Source organism: Hemitrygon akajei, chromosome 16, assembly GCF_048418815.1.
Source record: "Hemitrygon akajei chromosome 16, sHemAka1.3, whole genome shotgun sequence".
Lineage (NCBI taxonomy): Eukaryota > Metazoa > Chordata > Chondrichthyes > Myliobatiformes > Dasyatidae > Hemitrygon > Hemitrygon akajei.
In genome coordinates this window covers 53,423,764-53,446,055 of record NC_133139.1, presented here as the reverse complement: position 1 = coordinate 53,446,055, position 22,292 = coordinate 53,423,764, and the positions used below count along the sequence as shown (strand labels likewise).

Sequence of the window (22,292 nt, the reverse complement as noted above, 5' to 3'; positions counted from 1 at the left end):
GCTCATTCAACCTGTTCTCATAAGACATGCTCCCCAATCTCCTCTGCACCCTTTCTATGGTTTCCACGTCCTTCCTATAGTGAGGTGACCAGAATTGAGCACAGTACTCCAAGTGGGGTCTAACCAGGGTCCTATAACATTATCTCTCGGCTTTTAAACTCAATCTCACGAATGATGAAGGCCAATTCACCATATGCCTTCTTAACCACAGAGTTAACCTGCGCAGCAGCTTTGAGTGACATCTAAGACTTTGACAAACTTCTGTAAATGTGCAGAGACTGGCTACATCACAGCCTGGTATGGGAACACCAATGCCCATGAGTGGATATGGCACAGTCCCTCCCCACCATTGAACACGTCTACACTAAATGCTGTTGCAGGAAAGCCGTATCCATTATCAGGGATCCCCACCACATAGGACACGTACTGCTGCCATCAAGGTGGTACAGGAGCCTCAGGACTCGCACCACCAGGTTCAGGAAGAGTTATAACCCCTTAAACATCAGACTTTTGAACCAACAGGGAAACCTCACTTTTCCCATCATTGAAATGTTCCCACAACTCACTTTCAAAGACTTCATCTCATGTTATCATATTTATTGCTTTTTTTTTGTATTTGCAGTTAGTTGCCTTTTGCACACTGGTTGAATACCCAAATTGGTGTGGTCTTTCATTGATTCTGTCATGGTTATTATCTTATATATTTAGTCTGTCCACAGGAAAGTGAATCTCAGGGTTGTAAATGATGACATATAAGTACTTTGATAATAAATTTACTTTGAACTGTATTCCCAATTATGTGCCGACTTTTGTGCTTCAACCTGCATCTGATGTTAATTCTTACACGTCCCTCCTCACAGCTGAGAGTGAGAGTGATCCTTTAATCAATGCCAATTTTTTCCTAAAAACTGTTACCATAAATTCAGAGGTATAAGCTGACCTGAAGTAGAAGACGACCCCCCATTTTCAAGGTTAAAAAAGTGACTTTTTCATGTTACCTTTGTATAAGCCAACCCCTTTTGCAGAGGTTTTTGATTTAACCAGAAACGATCACAAGATCTCACATGCCAGTACTCAGCTTTGCCGGATCCGGAACGTGGAAATTTTGTGAACCAGTACCTGCTAAGAAAACAGGCCTACACATTGTAGAGCATTATAAGCAAATTCTTAATAAATAAATCAGGGAGGGAAATTTTGGATTAGGTTTCCAATGGAAAAGAATCCTCTGAAATGTAACCCCCGTGAAACCATTTAGCGCCCATCGTAATCTTGTTAAAACTTAACACAGGGTGGCGGGATCAATACGTGTACTCAGTACTGAGTTTGTGACCACCGTGTACAAAAGATTAAAATGAATGTGATATGATGTTGGTTTCAATCTGAAGGTTGTTGATTTTGCTAAAGGAACGAATAATTCTGCAGCTGCTAAGTTTAGTGTAAATGAGAAACAAGTGAGAGTGGAGAAAGGCAGAAGACACACTGAGGGAAATGCCAAAAGTGAAATGTGCAAACCGCAGGAAAACATGCCAGTGGCCAGAACTGGAAGAAAAAGTGGATCACCAGTGATCGTCTGGATACATTGAAAAATGATTCAAGTTCAAGCTTTGAAATGGGACGAAAAACACTGAGGTCAGCGAAAATGTCAAAGCTACACTAAGTTGGTGCACCCGATTTATGAATAGACGTGATCTTGTGTTGAGACAAAAAGATTGCTCAGAAAATTTCCACAGGGTGTTGTTGTTTACGTTCAAGGATGCTGCTGGATGGACGAAGCGAGTTGTTTGAAGTAGGTTAAAGAGGTGTGGCGTCAATGTCCTGAAGGTTTCAGGAAGGAAAAGTCGCTACTTGTCTGGGACATGTTCAAAGCGCACTTATCAGGTGAGACAAAAGCAGCATTGAAAGCTGAGAATACGGACATTGTAGTCATCCCCAGTGGTTTGAAGTCTGTACTCCAGCCACTATATGTGAGTTTAAACAAACCATTCAAAGAATTTATGCATCGACAGTGGACGAATTTGACTCAATTCGACCTGTCTTCCGTGTATTCGTTTTTCCAAAGTTGGCACCCTCTGTATAAGCCGATCCCCTAATTTTAGGACCAAAATTTAGGGCCAAATTCTCAATTATACACCGGAATTTACGGTGCCTAGATCATTAGAGGTGTTTCAACAGGTAGAATACAAGATTCATGTCTAAATTCTCCAGCTCAGTTATTTTATTCTTTGAATTCCTTCCTAAGAGTTATATAGCATTACACAGAAATTATTTTTTCTGATGATTTTCCAGTTATTGATTTTTCTCAACTCCCAGAAATGTTCTCCCTTCCACTTACATTTTTTTCCTTCTGAATCTTTGTTCATCTTACCATTTCCATGCCAAGCCAGTTTAAGCCAACTCAAGAAGTGCAAGAAAATTGGTTCCAAAGGATAGTGGCCACAGACCTGGTTAGGTGAGACCCATTTATCTTGCACAGGACCCATCCTAGAATTACATTGATGAGCACATGAAGAATCCTCTATAATTTAACGACCCTTCTCCATGCAGCTGAGCCCCCCCAATGTCCAATGAATTCAGGCTTTTTCCACTGAGGTTGGGTGGGACTACCAAAGGTCATGGGTTAAAGGTGAAAAGTGAAAAGTTTAAGAGGAACATAAGAGGAAATTTCTTCAGAGGGTTGTGAAAGTGTGGAATGATTTGCCAGCAGAAGTAGTGCATGCAAGCTCGATTTCAACGTTTGAAATTTAGAAATACATACATCAATTTAAATGATTTGGCAAGGATCAGATGGGCCAAAGGGTCTATTTCTGTACTGTTATTCTTTGACATTATCTCTGATTTTCTTTCTCCCATCAGTATTCAGAAATGGCTTCTAATGAGAGAGCTTGATACCCTCCCTGGCAGCTATCCGCCCTGTCAACACAGAGTGGTGATCACTGCTGAAATGTGGATCAATAATACACGTAGTTTTGATAAGGATGGCTGAGTGTTGGATGTTGTTCAAGCTCAGGTTCCTTCCCGTGGTTGTCTGAAATTTTCTTAGTATTTCTACACAGTACATGATGTACTATCCACAGGTAGGATGCAATGGCTATCCTTCAGCGCATTTAATTAACTTACATAGAAGTACCATAAACAGCATCTCTTCACCAAAGTCCTTAAGTTTTGCACTCAGCAGTACTCCATACAACTCACTCCATGCTTTAATTAAACTCCCATATTCTTCCCAATATTCTGAAGTTTGAGTGTGCTCATTTTGGCAGTCATTAGATAATAATGGGGAAACTACTAATTATTAACTTTAATTAATAATTAAAGTTAACTATAATTAACTATCTGATTAACTCTTCAACTGTCAAGCAAAAGTTCATTTACCAGTGACAATACCAATGTTAAATGCCAAATGAAAAAGTCTTAACTAGATTCCATATTGTGGTAAATACAATTTACAATTCTCAAACTACTTGCTCCCCTATCCCTGGTAGTTTAGCAGTTATTAGAAAAAGAGCACAACAATCTGCTATCAGAAAAGAGCAAAATAAAAAATGCGCTTTTTAAACAACTGTACCTTGGTTGAAGCTTGATGAGATAACGTACTTCTTTAGGTTTCTTTGTAATTTTCTTGGAAATCTCCTTTAAACACCCTCTAGTGCAATTGCTGCTTCCTACACTCTGCACACTGCACTGCACACCAGTCATAAAGCAAAAAGCAAAGAGTCAGGCTCTTCAGCTCAACTCATCCATTCCACCCATTACCTAAATAAGCTAGTCCCATTTACTTACAGTATGTTTGATCTAGATCCCTCCAAATATTTCCTATCCATGTGTCCAAATGTCTTGGAAAATGTCATAACTGTACCTACCTGCCTCTACCACTTCCTGACAGCATGTTTCATATACCCTTAGTGTCAAAAGTTGCCTCTCAGGTCACTATTAAATTTTTCCACATTCACTGAAACTTATGCCCTCTAATTTTGGACCCCCCTAACTTAGAGAAAAGATTTTCATTCCATCCATGCCCCTCATGATTTGTAAACCTCTCTGATGTTACCACTCAGCCTCCAACACTTCAACGGCAGCATAAAGGGTGCTTGCTTTCATTAGACAAGGTACAGAATACAAGAGCAAGGAGGCCCTGGGTACAACATTATAGAATATCGCTTAGAATATTGTATGTAGTTCTGGTCAATGCACTATGGAAAGGAAACTACTGTATTGGAGAAGATGCATAAGACATTAAGGAGAATTTTGTTAGGAATAGAATAGTTCAGCTCTGAAGAGAGACTTAATAGGCAGAGTTCATTTTCATTGGAGCAACAGAAGCCAGAAATGTAACTTGGTATAAACTTAATTCTATTAAAAGCAATAACCCCTTTTATATATACACACACACATAAAAACCAGGGAGAGAGAGGCTCATAGTCTCTAATTATAGACAGTTTAGATTTAATCGCAATACAGATGGAAGAATATTGTTGGCATTTAGGTCTTATCCTGTGGAATATTGCTCAGTCAAAAACATATACAGTCGGCCTTCCTTATCCACGAGGAATTGGTTCCGGGACCCCTCATGGATACCAAATTTTGCGGATGCTCAAGTCCCTTATTCAACCTGTCTCAATGCAGTGGATCTTAGGACCCAGCAGAATCCCAGACCTTATTTAACCTGTCTCAGTGCAGTGAACATTAGGACCCAGCAGCGGAGATCTGAATCCACAGTGTTTCTGTTCACGAAAATAATCACGATCACAATTGAAAATAAAGCGGAAATAATAAAGTGATCGGAAAGAGGTGAAAGTCGGTCAACGATCGGAACAATTTTAATGGATAAAGTGAGAAAGGCTGTGCCCCGATGAAAGCTACAATTATTACTAAGCAATGCAGTGGTTTAATTATTGGGTTTTGGGGTTTTGAGTTTTTGATCCTCACATCAACCCGGCACGGTGGAGAGTGCACGCGATAGCGGTCTATCATTCCATCAAACTTGGGAAGAAGTTCCCGAGCCCTGCATATGTTGAAACATATGTTCTTAAGTGTTTTATATGCATAGAAAGGTAAAATATATACCATATACTAAGACAAACATTTGACTAACTGATGCTAAATAATACCGGATGTACCTGTTCCAACTTACTTAGTAAGAGAACTTCCGATTTTTTTCAATCCTGATTCACGACGACCCACGCACATCCTCCCATATACTTTAAATCATCTCTAGATTACTTATAATACCTAATACAATGTAAATGCTATGTAAAATGGTTGTTATACTGCATTGTTTAGGGTATAATGACAAGAAAATGAAGTCTGTACATGCTCGAACAACGACTGCTGGAAGAGCACTTCCAGATTTTCACAATTCTCGGTTGGTTGAATTTGCGCATGCGGAATTCGCGGATAAGGAGGGCCAACTGTACCCTGGTAACCTTCAGGGTTCCAATGACAGTGGATATGATATATACCTGTTGTGGTGCTGGCACTTGCTGTACCACTGCAGACTGCACAGATGGTGGACCAGCAGCAGATGTCCGCAGGGTCACAGTTGTAGATGAGTCTGATGCACCCTCTGTACTCTGCATGCTCGTTTCTATCAAAACAATAAAGATGTTAGAGTGAGAGATGTAAATATAATAACCCAAAAATGAAGTGATATATGGAATTGATAAGATTTGTGGCCATTTCTGATCAAGCATAAATAATTCACCAAATTAAAGCAAAATTTAACATCAGAAGTTGTAATTTCTGCAATTATTTTATCATAGAGCAAATTAAGTTCTTTTGAAATGTTCTCAGAGTTTAAATACAACCTGCAGGGAAATGAGCCGGACAACGTACTAAGAAAAACTCCAAGAAAAAGTGAAAAGATAATTGACTAAAAGAAATATGTTATAAATGCTGGTTGAACAATTGAACTGGTTCTATATTACTGAAAGCTAATATAGTAAAATTAAGTACAGATTTGGTCTATGCACTGAGCTTTTTGGAACAACACTATACACTTCTATACTTACCACTGTTCTTTCTTCCTACTAAACTCATTTTCTATCTATGCTACTAGTCTCTTATTGCATGGCTTCCAATTTGATTATCAGTACCATTATAAAATCCCCTTTCAAAAGTTCATATAAACTTCAGATGCATTTCCTTCCTCTGTCTACAACTTCAAAAACAAACATCACCATTTGTTTGACAATTTGCATAATGCATGCTAATATTCTCTATTCCATCACATTTATCCAGTCAACAACACACAAAATGCTGGTAGAACACAGCAGGCTAGGCAGCATCTATAGGGAGAAGCGCTGTCGGCGTTTCGGGCCGAGACCCTTCACTGTCACCCTTGACACCATCTTTCTCTCCATTGTTCAGACAAGGGACAGACTTGAAGTTATTGGGTATACACTTGGATCAACTTTTTAAACTAAATATTGCAAAACCTGATACTTCTCATCCTCAAGCCCCACATGCATCTTTTGGTGTTTGAAAGGTAGCTCAGGCTTTCCAAAATTTATCTAGTTTCTGGAACGTTACCAGCAAATAGGAAGGTAGAAATATATTAACACTACAGATGAAAGAGACAAAAAGACATTACTGATCTGTTTGCTTAACATAGTCTGGAACATGATTGAATTTATTAAGGATGGGGTAACAGAGCACCTAAAAAAAAAAATCATAAGATGGTGTTGATCCCTTAGCATTTATGAAAAGGAAATCATGTTCACCCAATCTAAAAAGAGTTCACTGTGAAGGTCAAACACAAGGAAATCTGCAGATGCTGGAAATTCAAACAACAACACACACAAAATGCTGGTAGAACACAGCAGGCTAGGCAGCATCTATAGGGAGAAGCGATGTCGACATTTCGGGCCGAGCTTACAAACAGCAGATAAATTCTATTTAAATTATCAATTAATAATGCACTCACAAAAAGAGTTACCAAGGAAAGGCTCGTGGGTTACTTAGAACATAGAAATTACAGCACAGGAACAGACCCTTCAGTTCACTGATGTTAACCACATTGAACTAGTAATTAAACAGGTCTCTGAATTAGTCCCTTCTGACTAAGAGGTCCATATCTCACCAGTCTCCACACATTTAAGTTCCTATCTAAGAATCTCTTAAATACCTTTATCATATTTATCTCCACTACCATCCAATGCAGCACATTCCATGCACTGAACCACCAGAGTAAAAACTTGCCTCACACATTTCCTTTGATCTTGCCCCTCTCACCTTAAATACATGCCTTCTAGTATTAGATACCTCAGTCCTGGGGGAGAAAAAAAAGATACTGGCTGTTAACTCTACACTATTGATGCCTGTAATAATTATTTTTACATTATATGTCAATGATTTGGATGACGAAATTGATGGCTTTGTTGCAAAGTTTGCAGACATTGTGAAGATAGGTGGAGGGGCAGGTAGTTTTGAGGAATAGAGATGCTACAGAAGGACTTGGATTAGGAGAATAGGTGAAGTGGTGGCAGACAGAGTAGTGTTGGGAAGTGTATGGTCATGCACATTCATAGAAGAAACGAAAGGGTTGACCATTTTCTAAATGCAGAGAAAATACAAAAACCTGAAGCGCAAAGGGATATTGTACAGGATTCCACAAAGGTTAATTTGCAGGTCGAGTCCGTGGTGAGGAAGGCAAATGCAGTGTTAGCATTCATTTTACAAGACGACTAGGATATACAAACAAGGATATAATGTTCAGACTTTATAAGGCACTGGTGAGGCTTCACTTAGAGTATTGTGAGCAGTTTTAGGCCCCTTACCTTAGAAAGGATGTGCTGAAACTGGAGAGGTTTCAAAAGAGGATAACAAAAATGTTTCCAGGATTGAATGACTTGTCATATTGAAGAGCATTTGATAGTTCTGGGCCTGTATTCACTGGAATTCAGAAGAATGATGGGTGACTTCATTGAAACCTATTGAATGGTGTGAGGCCTTGATAGAGTGAATGTGTAGAGGATGGTGGGAGAGTCTAAGACTAGAGGACACAGCCTCCTTTTAGACAATAGACAATAGGTGCAGGAGTAGGCCATTCGGCCCTTCTAGCCAGCACCGCCATTCACTGTGATCATGGCTGATCATACACAATCAGTACCCCGTTCCTGCCCTCTCCCCATATCCCTTGACCCCGCTATCTATAAGAGCTCTATCTAACTCTCTCTTGAATGCATCCAGAGACTTGGCCTCCACTGCCTTCTGAGGCAGAGCATTCCACATATCCACCACTCTCTGGGTGAAAAAATTTTTCCGCATCTCAGTTCTAAATGGCCTACCCCTTATTCTTAAACTGTGGCCTCTAGTTCTGGACTCACCCATCAGCGGGAACATGCTTCCTGCCTCCAGCGTGTCCAATCCCTTAATAATCTTATATGTCTCAATCAGATCCCCTCTCATCCTTCTAAATTCCAGTGTATAGAACAGAGATTAGGAGGAATTTCTTTAGCCAGAGTGGTGACTCTGTGGAATTCCTTGCCATGGGCCATCTTTATGTATATTTAAAGCAAAGGTTGATAGATTCTTGCTTGGTCAGGGTATGAAGGGTTATGGGTGGGCGTGTGGGAAGAGAGGAGATTGGGGCTGAGGGGAAGAATGGATCAGCCATGATGAAATGGTAGCACAGACTTGATGGGCCAAATTTTACTCCTGTGTCTTATGGTCTTATAACCTCATAAACTTCTATCAAATCTCCAGAGAGAAAACAACACAAATTATTCTAACCTCTCCTCACTACGTTCTCAAATCCAGGCAGCATTTAAGTAAACTTCTTTTGTATCCTCTTCGAATCATCCACATCCTTCCTTTTATAGGGTGACTAGGCTTAAATGCAGTATTCCAAATAAGATGAGTGTAATATATTTAGTGAGGATAGGAAGTTAAAGGGCAGAGTTCAAATAAATGGGTCTTTTTGAAGCAGAGCAATATTCAGTATTCGTGCTAGTCTCTCTGCTGTAATGATAACTTAGATGAAATGATAGACACATTACTTACCTAATATGAAAGGACAAAAAACAGCTGACAGATAGGAACACCATCATTTACAAGTTCTTCACTAAGTTTTAGCACCATCCTGTCTTGGAATTACTTCATCATTACAGGATCAAATAACCCAACAACTCTTCATTATCTAGATGTAGTAGGCCAAGGCTCACATTAAAATACCTGAAAACAACTTGGTTGTGCAGCAGATGATAATCTTGATTAAAAATCCTTACCCTACAAATGCATAAACAATGTTCATAAGGGGTGGGCCACGTGAAGCTACTAAGGGGGAGGGTAAACTTTAATAAAACTGTTGCTGTGTGAACCCACAAGCTAGTAGGACTTTTCTGTACATTAACACTTGAACCAAGTACTATCAAGGTTAAATGTAATTTGAACTGTATTGCAAGAGGCTTGGAGTACAAAAGGCAGGCTTACTGTTAATTTAGGGTTTTGGCAAGGCCATTTTGGAGTGACACATGAACTTGCCTTGGAAGCAGTAAAGATTCCCAGTTCAGTCCCAGAATAATATTGTTATCCTTTAGGAAAAAGATCAAGCACATTTTTAAATAATCACTGGATTTTATGATGCAAGAATGAAGAGATTAGAAATTATTTTATAAGGATATCAATCTTTGGGATTCAATACCCAGAAACATGATGGATGATCAGAAGATTTAAGATGGAGACTTTTGTGCAGCAGGGGAAATCCAAAGGATTTGGTGTTTGGGCAGGCAAACAGCTGAGCATATATTTTTTTAAAAATCAAATAAACTGTAGATATAATGAACAGGTCAGGCCTCATCTGCGGGAAGAGACTGTGCGAATGTTTCCAGAATGCTATTTTTACTAAAGCAGCTGAGGAAAGCCCAGAGATCTTTGTTTTGTATCTTCTCTACATTCATAGGATGAGGCTCACTACAGGTCACTCATCGATTGTTAAGGATCCTCACCATCCGAGATGTGCCATTTTCCTCATTGCTACCATCGGGAAGAGGTACGGGAGTTCTGAAGGCGCACACTCAACATTTTAGCTTCTTCCCCTCCACAATCAAATTCCTGAACAGTCCATGAACATCAGCTAGTTATTTCTTTCTTGCACTATTTTGTAATTTGTAGTAATTTATTATGTTTTGCACTGTACAGCTGCAAAACAAATTTCACTACCTACAGTGTATCAATGATAATAAACCCGATTATGATTTGCTTCCACAGATCAGTTGTAGTTATACTAAGTAATCACACACAAAATAAAACCCTTTTGCTGGTTCCTGTGACCACCAGCCCTCCACATCTCTAGATTTAAGAGTCAAATAATTGCATGCTGACCAAAGTTTACTAGTCTATTGCAATTTGACCCTTTCAACAAGATATAAATATTTTAAAAATAAACTATAAAACAAGACAGTGTACACCAAAATATTCAGTTTCCAGCAGTTCGAGCAAGAGGCCAAAATCTATGCTCACTTGCAATCTGCAAACAATTAGATTCTTATTAACGATATCACTCTTAAAATTTCCCCAATTTGTTCATCACTCACTCTGTGGCAACAAAAGAGCCTCAAGCATGCATGTGCAAACATGGGTGGAATTATTTTTAATTAGAAAACAATCCTGTAATAGGCAAGGTGCAAATGAAAACCAGAAACTATAACCCACAGTCTGCACACCATTACAGTAATAAAAACACTATTTTGGGAACAGAAGTGATAGCTATATTTTTATAAATTACAATTATTTTAAACTGTCATTTGCAGTGAAAATAAGCACAAAGAAATCTATATCAATGCTTTCCCACAGGAAGAGTATCAACTCAAAAATAATTGCAACTAATGCATGGGAGGATCAGAATATCCTAGAAAGTTCCTTTGTAGAAAACTTAATTCAATTCTTAACTTTAAGCAACTTTCAATCTAAAACTTTTTCAGAGTACAAATTAATCCTAACAAATGTCAACTTCAACTTACAAAATACAATTAAGTTGGTCAGTAAAACTATTGAAAATCTTTTCTTTGTACTTTTGTCAGTTAAATAAAGGTTCACGTGAATTAACATATCACAGATTTTTGTTTTATCGCATTTTGGAAAATATCCCAACTTTTCTGGAAATGGGGTTTGTAGTTCTTCCAGGTGAGGCAACACTTTACCTGCGAGTCTGTTGGGGTCATCTACTGTATCCTATGCTCCTGGTGTGGCCGCCTGAATATCTGTGAGACCCGATGTAGATTGGGAAACCACTTCTCCGAGCCCCAACACTCCATCCACCAGAAAAACTGGAACCCATTTTAATTCTACTTCCCATTTCCATTCTGACATGTCAGTCTATGGCCTCTTCTACTGCTACGATAAGATCACACTCAGAGTCAAGGAGTAACGCCTTATATTCCGTATGGGTAGTCTCTAACCGGATATCATGAGCATCAATTTCTTGAATTTATGATAAATTCTCCCCCACCCCCTTCTCTTCCGCCATTCTCCATTCCAATCTCCCTGTCACCTCACATCCTTACCTGCCCATCACCTCTCTGGGGCTCCTCCCCCTTCCCTTTCTTCCATGGTCTTCTGTACTCAGATTTCCCCTTTTCCAGCCCTTTATCTTCTTCTCCACCAATCAACTTCCCAGCTCTCTACTTCACCCCTGCCAGTTTCACCTATCACCTACTACCTTGCATTTCTTCCTCCCCTCTCCCCACCTTCTTACTCTGACTTCTCACCTTTCTTCTCCAGTTCTGATAGAAGGGTCTCAACCCAAAATGTTGACTGTTTACTCTTTTCCTCCAGCTCTGTATTGCTACAGTAATTACAAAGCATCCCATACCCTCATCTTGGCCTCTCTGACCACATCTCTACACTGTGGTCCCAAGCGTACAGAAATCCCAGTGTAGGGAAAATGGAGAAACTAATCAAGGACATCACTGTCCATATCCCTCCAGTTTCTTTACATTCATGTGCCTGTTTAAAAATCTAATCTTTCTCCCACCACCGCCATCCCAGGTAGCAAATACTAAGCACCCATCACAGTTTATTATTAAAAAAAACTTGCCCATCTTATTTAAAATTACCCCCTCACTTGATTCAATCTCTATGCTCAGGAGTGTTTTGAATGGACTGTCAGATGCTCAAGGAGGCCACCACAAACTGTGAAGACACAGAACCTAAGGAATATGCCTCACCTGTCACCAGCTACATCACCAAGTGTGTAGACGAAGTAGGTACCTCAAGAGTGGTCATCTCACAGCGCAACCAGAAACCCAGGCTGAACGCAGAGGTGTGCTTCTTACTAAAAGGCTAAGATGCTGCTTTTAGGTCTAGAGACAGAACAGCTCTCAGAGCAGCCAGGACAAACCTCACCTTAGCCATCAAGAGGGAAAGACCAGAACATCTGTCCGATAATGATCCCCAGCATATGAAGCCGACTATACAAGGGAAGAGTGCCAGTGTCAACTGTACCTTATTCTAGCTGGACATCTGCGACTAGAAGTATTCGCAGGGATATGTACTGGGACCTCTGCTGTTTGTGTATACAAATAACCTGGATTAAAAAGTAGATGGGCAGGTGAGTGAGTTTGATGATTTGTGGTGTTGTGGATAGAGTAGAAGACTAACAAAGAATACTATAGCATATAGATCAGTTGCAGATTTGCGTGGAGAAATGCCAGATGGAGTTTAACCCAACCAAATGTGAAGTGTTGCACCTTGGTAGATCAAATGCTAAGAGACAGTACACTGTTAAAAGCAAGAGGCTTAACAGTGTCAATGAGCAGAGGAATCTTGGGGTACAAGTTCATAGCTCCCCTAAAGTGGCCACACAAATTGATAGAGTGTTTCAGAAGGCATATAGCATGCTTGCCTTTATTAGTCAAAATATTAAGTTCAAAAGTCAGGAAGTTGTGCTGTAGTTTCATAAAATTTTAGTTAGGCTGCATCTTGAGTATTGCATACATCTCTGGTTGCCCCATTACCAGAAGGACGTTGAAGCATTGAAGAAGGTGCAGAAGAAGTTTAATCGGGATGTTGCCTAGATTAGAGGGCATGTTAAAAAAAAAGAGCTTGGACAAACTTGGGTTGAGTTTGACAAACACTGGAGTGCCGGAGACTGAGGGGAGATCGAATAGAGTTTTGTAAGATTATGAGAGGTATAGAGCAGACAGACAATATCTTTGATATTGCGGTGTTCGCTGAGCTTTGCTATTAGCTTGCAGACACTTCTTCACCAGTCGACATGACATCCTCAGTGCACAGTTGTTGGTGTTTTGCTCTGGGAGCACTCGCGTTTATATAATTTAATGCAAGCAAATTGCCAAGCTCGGCGAATACTGCAATATCAAACACCTCAACCTGAGCTACCAATATTTCCCACTATCTTTTGCAAGAGTTGAAATGCCTCATAGCAAAAGCAAAAGGTGAGACACAGTAATTTTAAAGGACATGTGAGGGGCAAGTTTTTAAAATTCATAAACAGTGGTGTGTGCCTTTAATGCACCTTCTGGGGTGATGTAGTGGCAGAAACAGGGATTTTAAAAATGTCTATGTTTAGATAGGCACATGAATTGAGGAAAATGGAAGGATATGGCCAATGTGTAGACAGAAAGGATTAGCTTACTTAGCCATTTAAATAGTTGGCACAACATTGTGGGCAAAGGACCAGTTCCTGTGCTGTACTGTTCTATGTACAGTTCCAGTGACATCTCACTTCCTGATGTTCTAAACAACTTTTACGCACGTTTCCAGGCATGCAACATGCCAACCACAAACTATGCACTCCCAGGCGAGTAGCCACTGTACGTAACAGCATCAGACATGAAAAATTTTCTGCAGAAAGTCAACCGCCATAAGACCATAAAACCACAAGACCAGAAGGCATAGGAGCAGAATTAGGCCATCTGGCCCATCGAGTCTGCTCTGCCATTCAATCATGGCTGACCCTTTTTTCCTATCTCCCCTTCAACCCCAGTTCCTGGCCTTCTCCCCGTAACCATTGATGCCATGTTTAATCAAGAACCTATCAATCTCTGTCTTAAATACACCCAATGACCTGGCCTCCACAACTGCATGTAGCAACAAATGCCACAAATTCACCACCCTCTGGCTTAAGAAATTTCTCCACATCTGTTTTGAAAGGGCGCCCCTCTATCTAGAGGCCGTGCCCTCTTGCCCATGGAAAACATGCTTTCTGCATCTACTTTGTCTAGGCCTTTCAACATTTGAAAGGTTTCAATGAGACCATCCCCTCGTCTTTCTGAATTGCAGCAAGTACAAACCCAGAACCATCAAATGTTCCTTGTATGATAACTCTTTCATTCCTGGAATCATTCTTGTGAAGCTCCTCTGGACCCTCTCCAATGCGAGCACATCTTTTCTAAGATGAGGGGCCCCAAAACTGTTCACAATACTCAAGGTGAGGCCTCAACAGTACCTTGTAAAGCCTTAGTATCACACCCCTGCTCTTCTGTTCTAGACCTTTTGAAATGAATGCTAACATTCCATTTGTCTTCCTCACCACCAACTCAACCTGAAAGTTAACCTTTAGGGTGTTCTGCACAAGGACTCCTAAATCCCTCTGCATGTCAGATTCCTGTATTTTCTCCCCGTTTAGAAAATAGTCCACACATTTATTTCTACTACCAAAGTGCATGACCATGCATTTCCCAACACTGTATTTCATCTGCACATTCTCCTGATCTGTCCAAGTCCTTCGACATCCTACTTGCTTCCTCAACACTACCTGCCCCTCCACAAATCTTCGTATCATCTGCAAACCTGGCAACAACGCCAACTATTCCATCATCTAAATCATTTATATACAGCATTAAAAGAAGTGGTCCCAAAACTGACCCCTGCAGAACACAATGAGTCACTGGCAGCTAACCAGAAAAGGATCCTTTTATTCCCACTCACTGCCTCCTCCTAATCAGCCAATGCTCTAACCATACCAGTAACTTTCCTGCAAAACCATGGGCTCTTAACTTGGTAAGCAGCCTCACATGTGGCACCTTGTCCAAAGCCTTCTGAAAGTCCAAATTTACAACATTCACTGCATTCCCTTTATCTATCCTACTTGTAATCTCCTCAAAGAATTCAAACAGGTCCACCAGGTAGGATTTTTCCTGAAGGAAACCATGCTGATTTGTACTACCTTGTCCTGTGTCAGCAAGTCCTCCATCACCTCATCCTTAACAACTGACTCTAACATCTTCCCAACCACTGAGGTCAAACTAACTGGTTCACTGTTTCCTTTCTGCTGCCTTCCTCCTTTCTTAAAGAGTGGAGTAACATTTGCAATCTTCCTGTCTTCTGGCATCATCATTGTCTCGTCTGAACCCTTGGTGTCTAGGTGGCACATGGGGGCCTCCCCTCAGGCATCATGCCAGCGTCCAATGATTTTTGAAAGATCATTTCTAATGCCACCTCTTTCAGAAGTCTAGAACCCAGTTCATCTGGTCCGGGTGACTTATGTACCTTTAGGTCTTTCAGCTTTTTGAGTACCTTCTCTCTTGTAATAGTAACTGCACCCACTACATCAGGCATACTGCCCAGTGAAGAATGATGCAAAATACTCATTTAGTTCATCAGCCATCTCCTTGTCCCCCGTTATTATTTCTCCTGCTTCATTTTCTTGCGGTCCTATATCCATTCTCATTTCTCTTTAATTTTTTAAACATTTTTGAAAAAACTTTTACTATCCATTTGATATTATTTGCTGTCTTGCCTTCATATTTCATCTTTTCCCTTCTAATGATTTTTTTAGTTGCTCTCTGTAAGCTTTTAAAAACTTCCCAATCCTCCATCTTCCCACGAAGTTTTGCTTTGGTGTGCCCTTTCTTTTGCTTTTACAATCACTTTCACTTTCCTTGTCAGCCATGGTTGTACTATTTTACCATTTGTGTATTTCTTCATTTTTGGAATACTGTACACAATAAGTCAGCCGGGCCAGACAACATCCCAGGCAGAGAATTCGGAGTGTGCACAGTAGCTCACTGATATCTTCACAAACATCTTCAACAGTTCACTCATCAAGGCTACTGTCCCCATATGCTTCAAATCAGCCACCATCATCTCTATACCAAAGAGCTCTACACCTTCAGAACAACTACCACCCAGAGGCACTAATGCCAACCATCATGAAGTTTTTTTTTAAGAACAGCTAGTAATGGCAACCCCAATATGCTTACCAACAGAACCACTCTACAACAGATGCGATAGTATTTGCCATGCACCTGGCCCTGACACTCCTTGAAAACAAGGACCCTTCTGTCAAAATACTGTTTTTGGATTTTAGTTCGGCATTCAAGACTTTCACAGACCTTGGCGAACAAACTCCTACCCCTCAGCTTAAATACACCGCTATGCAACTGGGTGTTGGACATCCTAACCAACAGAACTCAGTATGGATGCACAACCACTCCTCCTTCCCCATCATCCTTGAACGGGTGCCCCCCAGGGCTGTGTGCTGAGCCCATTGCTGTACCCTTTGCTCACTCGTGACTGCCTGGCCAAACACCCAAGTAATCACGTTGTCAAGTTTGCTGACGACACAACTGTGGTGGGATTCATCACCAACACAGATGAAGCGTTCTACAGAGAGGAGGTGGAAGAGCTCGAGGCCAGATACCAGGCAAATAACCTCTTCCTCAGTGTCTGCAAAACAATGGTTATTATTGACTTCAGGAGAAGTCATACCACTCACTCCCTTTTTTGAATTGGTGGCAGAGCAGTGGAAACTGCAAGCAGTTTGAAACTATATGAGTGCACATCTCACACAACCTCTCAAGGTCCTAGAACACATTCCACACAATCAGGAAAGCTTACCAATCCCTCAACTTTCTGAGGAAGCTGAAGGGAACTGGACAGTGCACATCTACACACACATCCTTCTACCCATGTGCAGTAGAGAGCATTCTACCTTGCACTGATGCAGCACATTCTCTACAGCAGGTAGTCAAAATTGCCCAATGCATCACCAGCACCAGCCCACCCACAATCAAGGACATACATACAGAAAGGTGGCAGTGATGCATTGGACTATTTGTCTCATTCCCATCGGGGAAGAGGCTACATAGCATCTACGCTAGGACTACAAAACTCAAAAACAGTTACTTCCCCCAAGAAAAGCTGATGAGCACCTCCAACTACAAATCCCCCACCACCACTAGTTCATCATTTCCTGGTCAGTACCTTGTGTAAAGACACTCCTGTGCGTACAGTCACCCTATGATATACATAATATAATTTGTACATTAATTGTATTTACATTTATTGTAGTTTTTGATTATTGTGTTCTTTATCCTAGTGTTTTTGTGCTGCATCAGATCCAGAGTTAACAATTATTTCATTCACCTTTACACTCGTGTACTAGAAATGACATTAAGTAATCTTGAATCTGAAATCCTGGACTCAGCAGGGTTTTGACCCAAAACTCTGATAATTGCTTTCCTCCCACAAATGTTGCTCAATCTGCTGGGTTCCTTCACCAGATTGTATTTAGCTCTGTGGAAGGAGGAGGATTACAGCAATTATCTATACAGAGCAATTAGGAAGGACAACAAACACTGGCCTTGTGCAACAAAACTAGTGTCCTGTAAACAGTTTTAAAAACAGCTGTTTCTTAAAGCCACTGTACATTGTGAATTGTTGCATGTAGGGAGTTTGGTTCTGCCAAACACATTCATTAGGTAGCTTATGACTGACCTGAAGCAACTTCGAAGAACAGATTCCAAAATCACTGATAACACTTCTTCGCCAAAGGTTTGATTCAGCACAATTTACAACACTTTCTCATCCAAAGTTGTGGTCATTAGCATGTTAGTTTCGAAGTCTGCTGAATTTTTCAAGTAGTAGCCATGTCATCCTGATGTGTGTACATGAATTACATGCTCAGCAGCCCACATTATAGCTACAACTATTGGTTAGTTATTAGTATTAAATTCAAAAATCTTCCTTCGTGAAAATACCTAACACAAATGATTATTTTTAACATACCATCTTTAGAATTCCCACTAGTTTCATGTCCCAGCATTGATTAAAATAACTTTGCCTGTCAATTACCTGTCCCTTTGAAAGTGTTGGGTCATCAGGTAGAAAACCTTTGGTGGTTATACCCCTCCAAGTGTCAATTGGATAATTAGTTTCTGCCAATAGCATTTCTGTACAGAGTCTTCGACTGGAGTTTAGGCAGGAGAAATTCTTTCACAGCTCTTGCTGTCAGAGTGACCAGTCTCAGCACTGCTGCCTTCCACTACAGGCAATCTGTTAAACTGCAAGGAACTAATACTGACCTTTCAGAAGAGAAAACAAAAATCCATTGGACCATCTTGATTTGGTTGGAAAAATTTTTAAAATCTGTGTTATTTAATATTCTAATGAAGTTACCTTCACACATCTTTCCTGATGTGTGACACAGAAAAACAGATGTTCAATCAAAAACGAGGCAAAGCAGCTTGCTTTGTTTGCTTTTATTGTTTGCTAATTCACAGCAGTTGCTTTGGGAGACACAACCCACTCCTGCTTCTAGGAACTAGTTGCCAGGCAACTCACCAAACACTAAAAACCAAACAAGTCTATTCCACAATTCCCATTTCTGCTCTTCATCAACATAAACCCCATTAATACTTCACTTATTATGCAGGATACATTCTTTATAGGTTTACTTTAGCAGAACTGCAAAAAGCTGCTTACTGAAGTCAAATGCTGCACCTCAATTCTTCTCTATAACTCAGTTATGCAATTCTTGGATGACATACTAGTTAACAGAAGAATGCTGGCACCTATCAACTTGTGCCCATCTTGTGTGCATTTATTTGCAGTTTTAAAAAAGTACCAGAGAAAAACTCAATGGCCAGAAAAACAACATTCAGAACATTCCATTTGATGATGCTTTTGAACTTTTCTAATAGATTTATTTGAAGTAAAAAAGTATTGCATATCCTGCAATCAGCATTTCAAGTGTTTCTTACGGTTTTGGGTGGAAGGAGAAGAGGAAGTTCAATTGTATTTAAATCTGTAATACTTTGAGCAAAATTCCAATTTGATTCTATCAAACACCCTCAACATCAGGCTCGGAAGCCGTTTAAAAATAGCAGCAACTGTTCCCAAATCATTTCAAAAAACAGTTTACAATCATATGGAGAGAACAGCAATGAACTCCATTTTATCAAATTTTACAAATCTGGTAATAGACAATTATTCAGGATTACATAACAAAATTTGATTTACTATTTCAGAGGAATTAATTTGCATTGGTGGATGAGAATACATTTCTTCATTCTGATCTGTCTAGACAAGCCAGAAAACTGTCTGCAATGGCATATCTTCCCATTTGTGCTGCTACCTCTACTGTCCCTCAAGGATGCATCTATTTCTCATTGATATGCCATCTTTTTTCTGGTTTAAGATGGGGTAAACTGTAACCTGCAACTTCCCTTTCAGTCGAGCTTGCAGCAAAAGAGCCACCTGTAGTGTGAACTGAAGTCTCAAAGGTGCAGGACGATTGCAGCATGGTGTGTATGGGCTGAATCGAGGTAGCAGGGTCCAGGCCTGAGAGTGGGAAACAAGCCAATATTTGGCTGCTGGAGCAGACTTAGGGGCAATTCAAAGCGTCAGAATCAAGGTGAAGCAGAGCTGAGGCAGTGGTGCCCATACCTGGGCCCAAGAGCAAGGACCAAGACGAGATCTGACTGATTTTAGCACCAGGCTTAATTGAAAAGGTCAGGTACAGTCCTAACTGAGGTGGCGGGATCCCAGGCCCGTCAGCATATCTAAGCAGCAGGGCCTTGGTCCGGAAGTGAGGTACAACCGTGGTTTGGCTGATTTAAGTGCCAAGCTAGATTGAAAAGGTTGGGTGTAGGGGCCAGAAGTGAGTGATGGGCCAGTGTTCAGTTCACTAATCTGCAAAGTTTACTCCTCTCTGCTGAACCAAGACTGTGGTCTACAACTAACTGGTTCCTGTATTGGCTACAGTGATGAATGGCTTTGTGGCTGGGGCTCACTTTCATGAACTACAGATCTGAGTGTTATTTTGCTTTACTTTTATTGTTTGATTCTCCTTGTTGAAAAGTGTCTGTCTGTTGAACTCTAATGCCCCTTTCTTTGCCTGATGTCTGGGTGAAAGGGATAGAAACTAGAAAAAACAAATAGTTTTACAGTTCTTTTCTTCCAAAAGGCACCTCCTTTGATGTGGTTTGGTAGGGAGGGGATGATGGTAAGTGGGGGTATGCCATTCAGTTGTCCATATCTTTGTGGGCTGAAGGCCCTGTATTGTGCTGTAGGTTTTTCTATATCATAGTTTACCATGTCATACTAAAAAGTTCCATTGCCATTTTTGAAAGAGGGTGCCAAATATTAACATCCGGAAAAGCTTCAAATCAGCACAGTTCAACTTATAATAAGTTGGTTTATGTATGAAGAGCAATATGTCATCAATTAAATATCATGAAATCTACACACAAAAATAATTATCAAAGCAAATTCCAGAGAAAGTCCTTTGTAGATTTCCAGTAAAAAAGCAAGAATACAGAAGGGAACAGTTTAACTATAATAAGACTGAATAGCCGTTTAAGAATAGGCTAAATGAAACAGTATCAAAAAATCTGTGGTAGATAGCTTAATTAAATGAAAAGGTCACTTGATATCCATAAGCACAACAGACTCAACAAATGCTGGAAATCCGGAGAAGCACATGCTGAAGGAACAGGTCAGGCAGCATCTATGGAAAGGAATAAACAGTCAATGTTTTGAGCCAGGACAACATCAAGACAGGAAAGGTCTCAAAAGGGTGGACTGCTTATTCCTCAAAGATGTTGCCTGACTTGCTGAGTTCATCCAGTGTACTGTGGGTGTTATTTGGAATTCAGGCTGCAAAAAAGGAAATGGCATTCTGCAAAATCAGGCCACATCCACACTAGACCGGATAATTTTGAAAACGCTGGTTTTGTGTAAAAACCATAGGCATCCACACTATCCGTTTTTGAAAATATCTCTATCCACATTGAAACGGAGATTTCGGTGATTCTCCTCCTACTGGGCATGCGCAAGACACATCTACCGAAGACAAGTGACATGTTTCGTGTCGAATCTCACCGTAAAAGTGCGCGTTTGTGTAGTTACAGACTAGAAAAACTTAAACCAATGGATAGCTGTTGGCTCTCGCGCAAGAGAACTTAAAAGTAAAAAAAACAAATACTGGAGCGTACGGAGGCAACCAACAGGGAGTTCACGGACAGATTGACCCAGCTGACGACGAACATTGAAAAACTGACCAACTCTGTTGCATTAATAAAGCACCTTGTTAAATGTGTAAAACATGTCTGCATCAGTGTTACCTTGTATTTCCATACAATGTTACATTAAGCTTTCTGGAAGTCCAGGTACACTACATCTACTGGCTCTCCCTTGTCCATTTTCATAGTTACATCCTCAAAGAACTCAAAGTCAAGCATGATTTTCCCTTCGTAAATCCATGCTGACTCGGACTGATCCTTCTACTGCTATCCAAAAGTGTTGTAATTTCCTCTTTTATAATTGACTCCAGCATCTTTCCCACCATTGACGTCAGGCTAACCGGTCTATAATTCCGTTTTCTCTCTCCCTCCTTTCTTGAAAAGCGGGACAACATTAGCCACCCTCCAATCAGCAGGAACTGTTCCTGAATCTATAGAACATTGGAAAATGATTACCAATGCGTCCACAATTTCTAGAGCCACCTCCTTAAGTACCCTGGGATGCAGACCATCAGGTTCCGGGCACTTACCAGCCTTCAGACCCAACAGTCTATCCAACACCGTTTCTTGCCTAATATAAATTTCATTCCGTTCATCCTTTACCCTAGTTCCTTTGGCCACCATTACATCTGGGAGATTGTTTGTGTCTTCGCTAGTGAAGACAGATCCAAAGTACCTGTTCAATTCATCTGCTATTTCCTTGTTCCCCATTATAAATTCACCCGTTTCTGTCTTCAATGGCCCAATTTTGGTCTTAACTATTTCTTTGCTTTTCACATACCTAAAGAAGCTTTTACTATCCTCCTTTATATTCTTGGCTAGTTTACCTTCGTACCTCATTTTTTCTCCGCGTATTGCCTTTTTTGTTATCTTCTGTTGCTCTTTATAAGCTTCCCAGTCCTCCAGTTTCCCGCTCATCTTTGCTATGTTATACTTCTCTTTTATTTTTATACTGCTCTTTACTTCCCTCGTCAGCCACGGCCGCCCCTTATTCCCCTTAGGATCTTTCTTCCTCTTTGGAATGAACCGATCCTGCACCTTCTGCATTATTCCCAGAAATACCTGCCAATATTGTTCCACTGTCTT

At 40.4% G+C, this 22,292-nt stretch overlaps 1 protein-coding gene across 4 annotated transcripts in view; it reads right to left on the bottom strand.

The window, feature by feature from the left end:
- The window catches only part of rfx2 (regulatory factor X, 2 (influences HLA class II expression)), a 221,080-nt gene that overhangs the window by 161,370 nt on the left and 37,418 nt on the right, over nucleotides 1–22,292 (bottom strand). For 3 of the 4 annotated variants that reach the window (XM_073068886.1, XM_073068890.1, XM_073068887.1), the window contains one exon: nucleotides 5,460–5,584. In XM_073068886.1, coding sequence (XP_072924987.1) covers nucleotides 5,460–5,576 — 117 coding nt within the window. In that variant the 5' untranslated portion in view covers nucleotides 5,577–5,584. Of the gene's footprint in view, nucleotides 1–5,459; nucleotides 5,585–18,036; nucleotides 18,134–22,292 lie in introns of those variants that run through there. The other variant, XM_073068888.1, reaches the window with a different exon arrangement.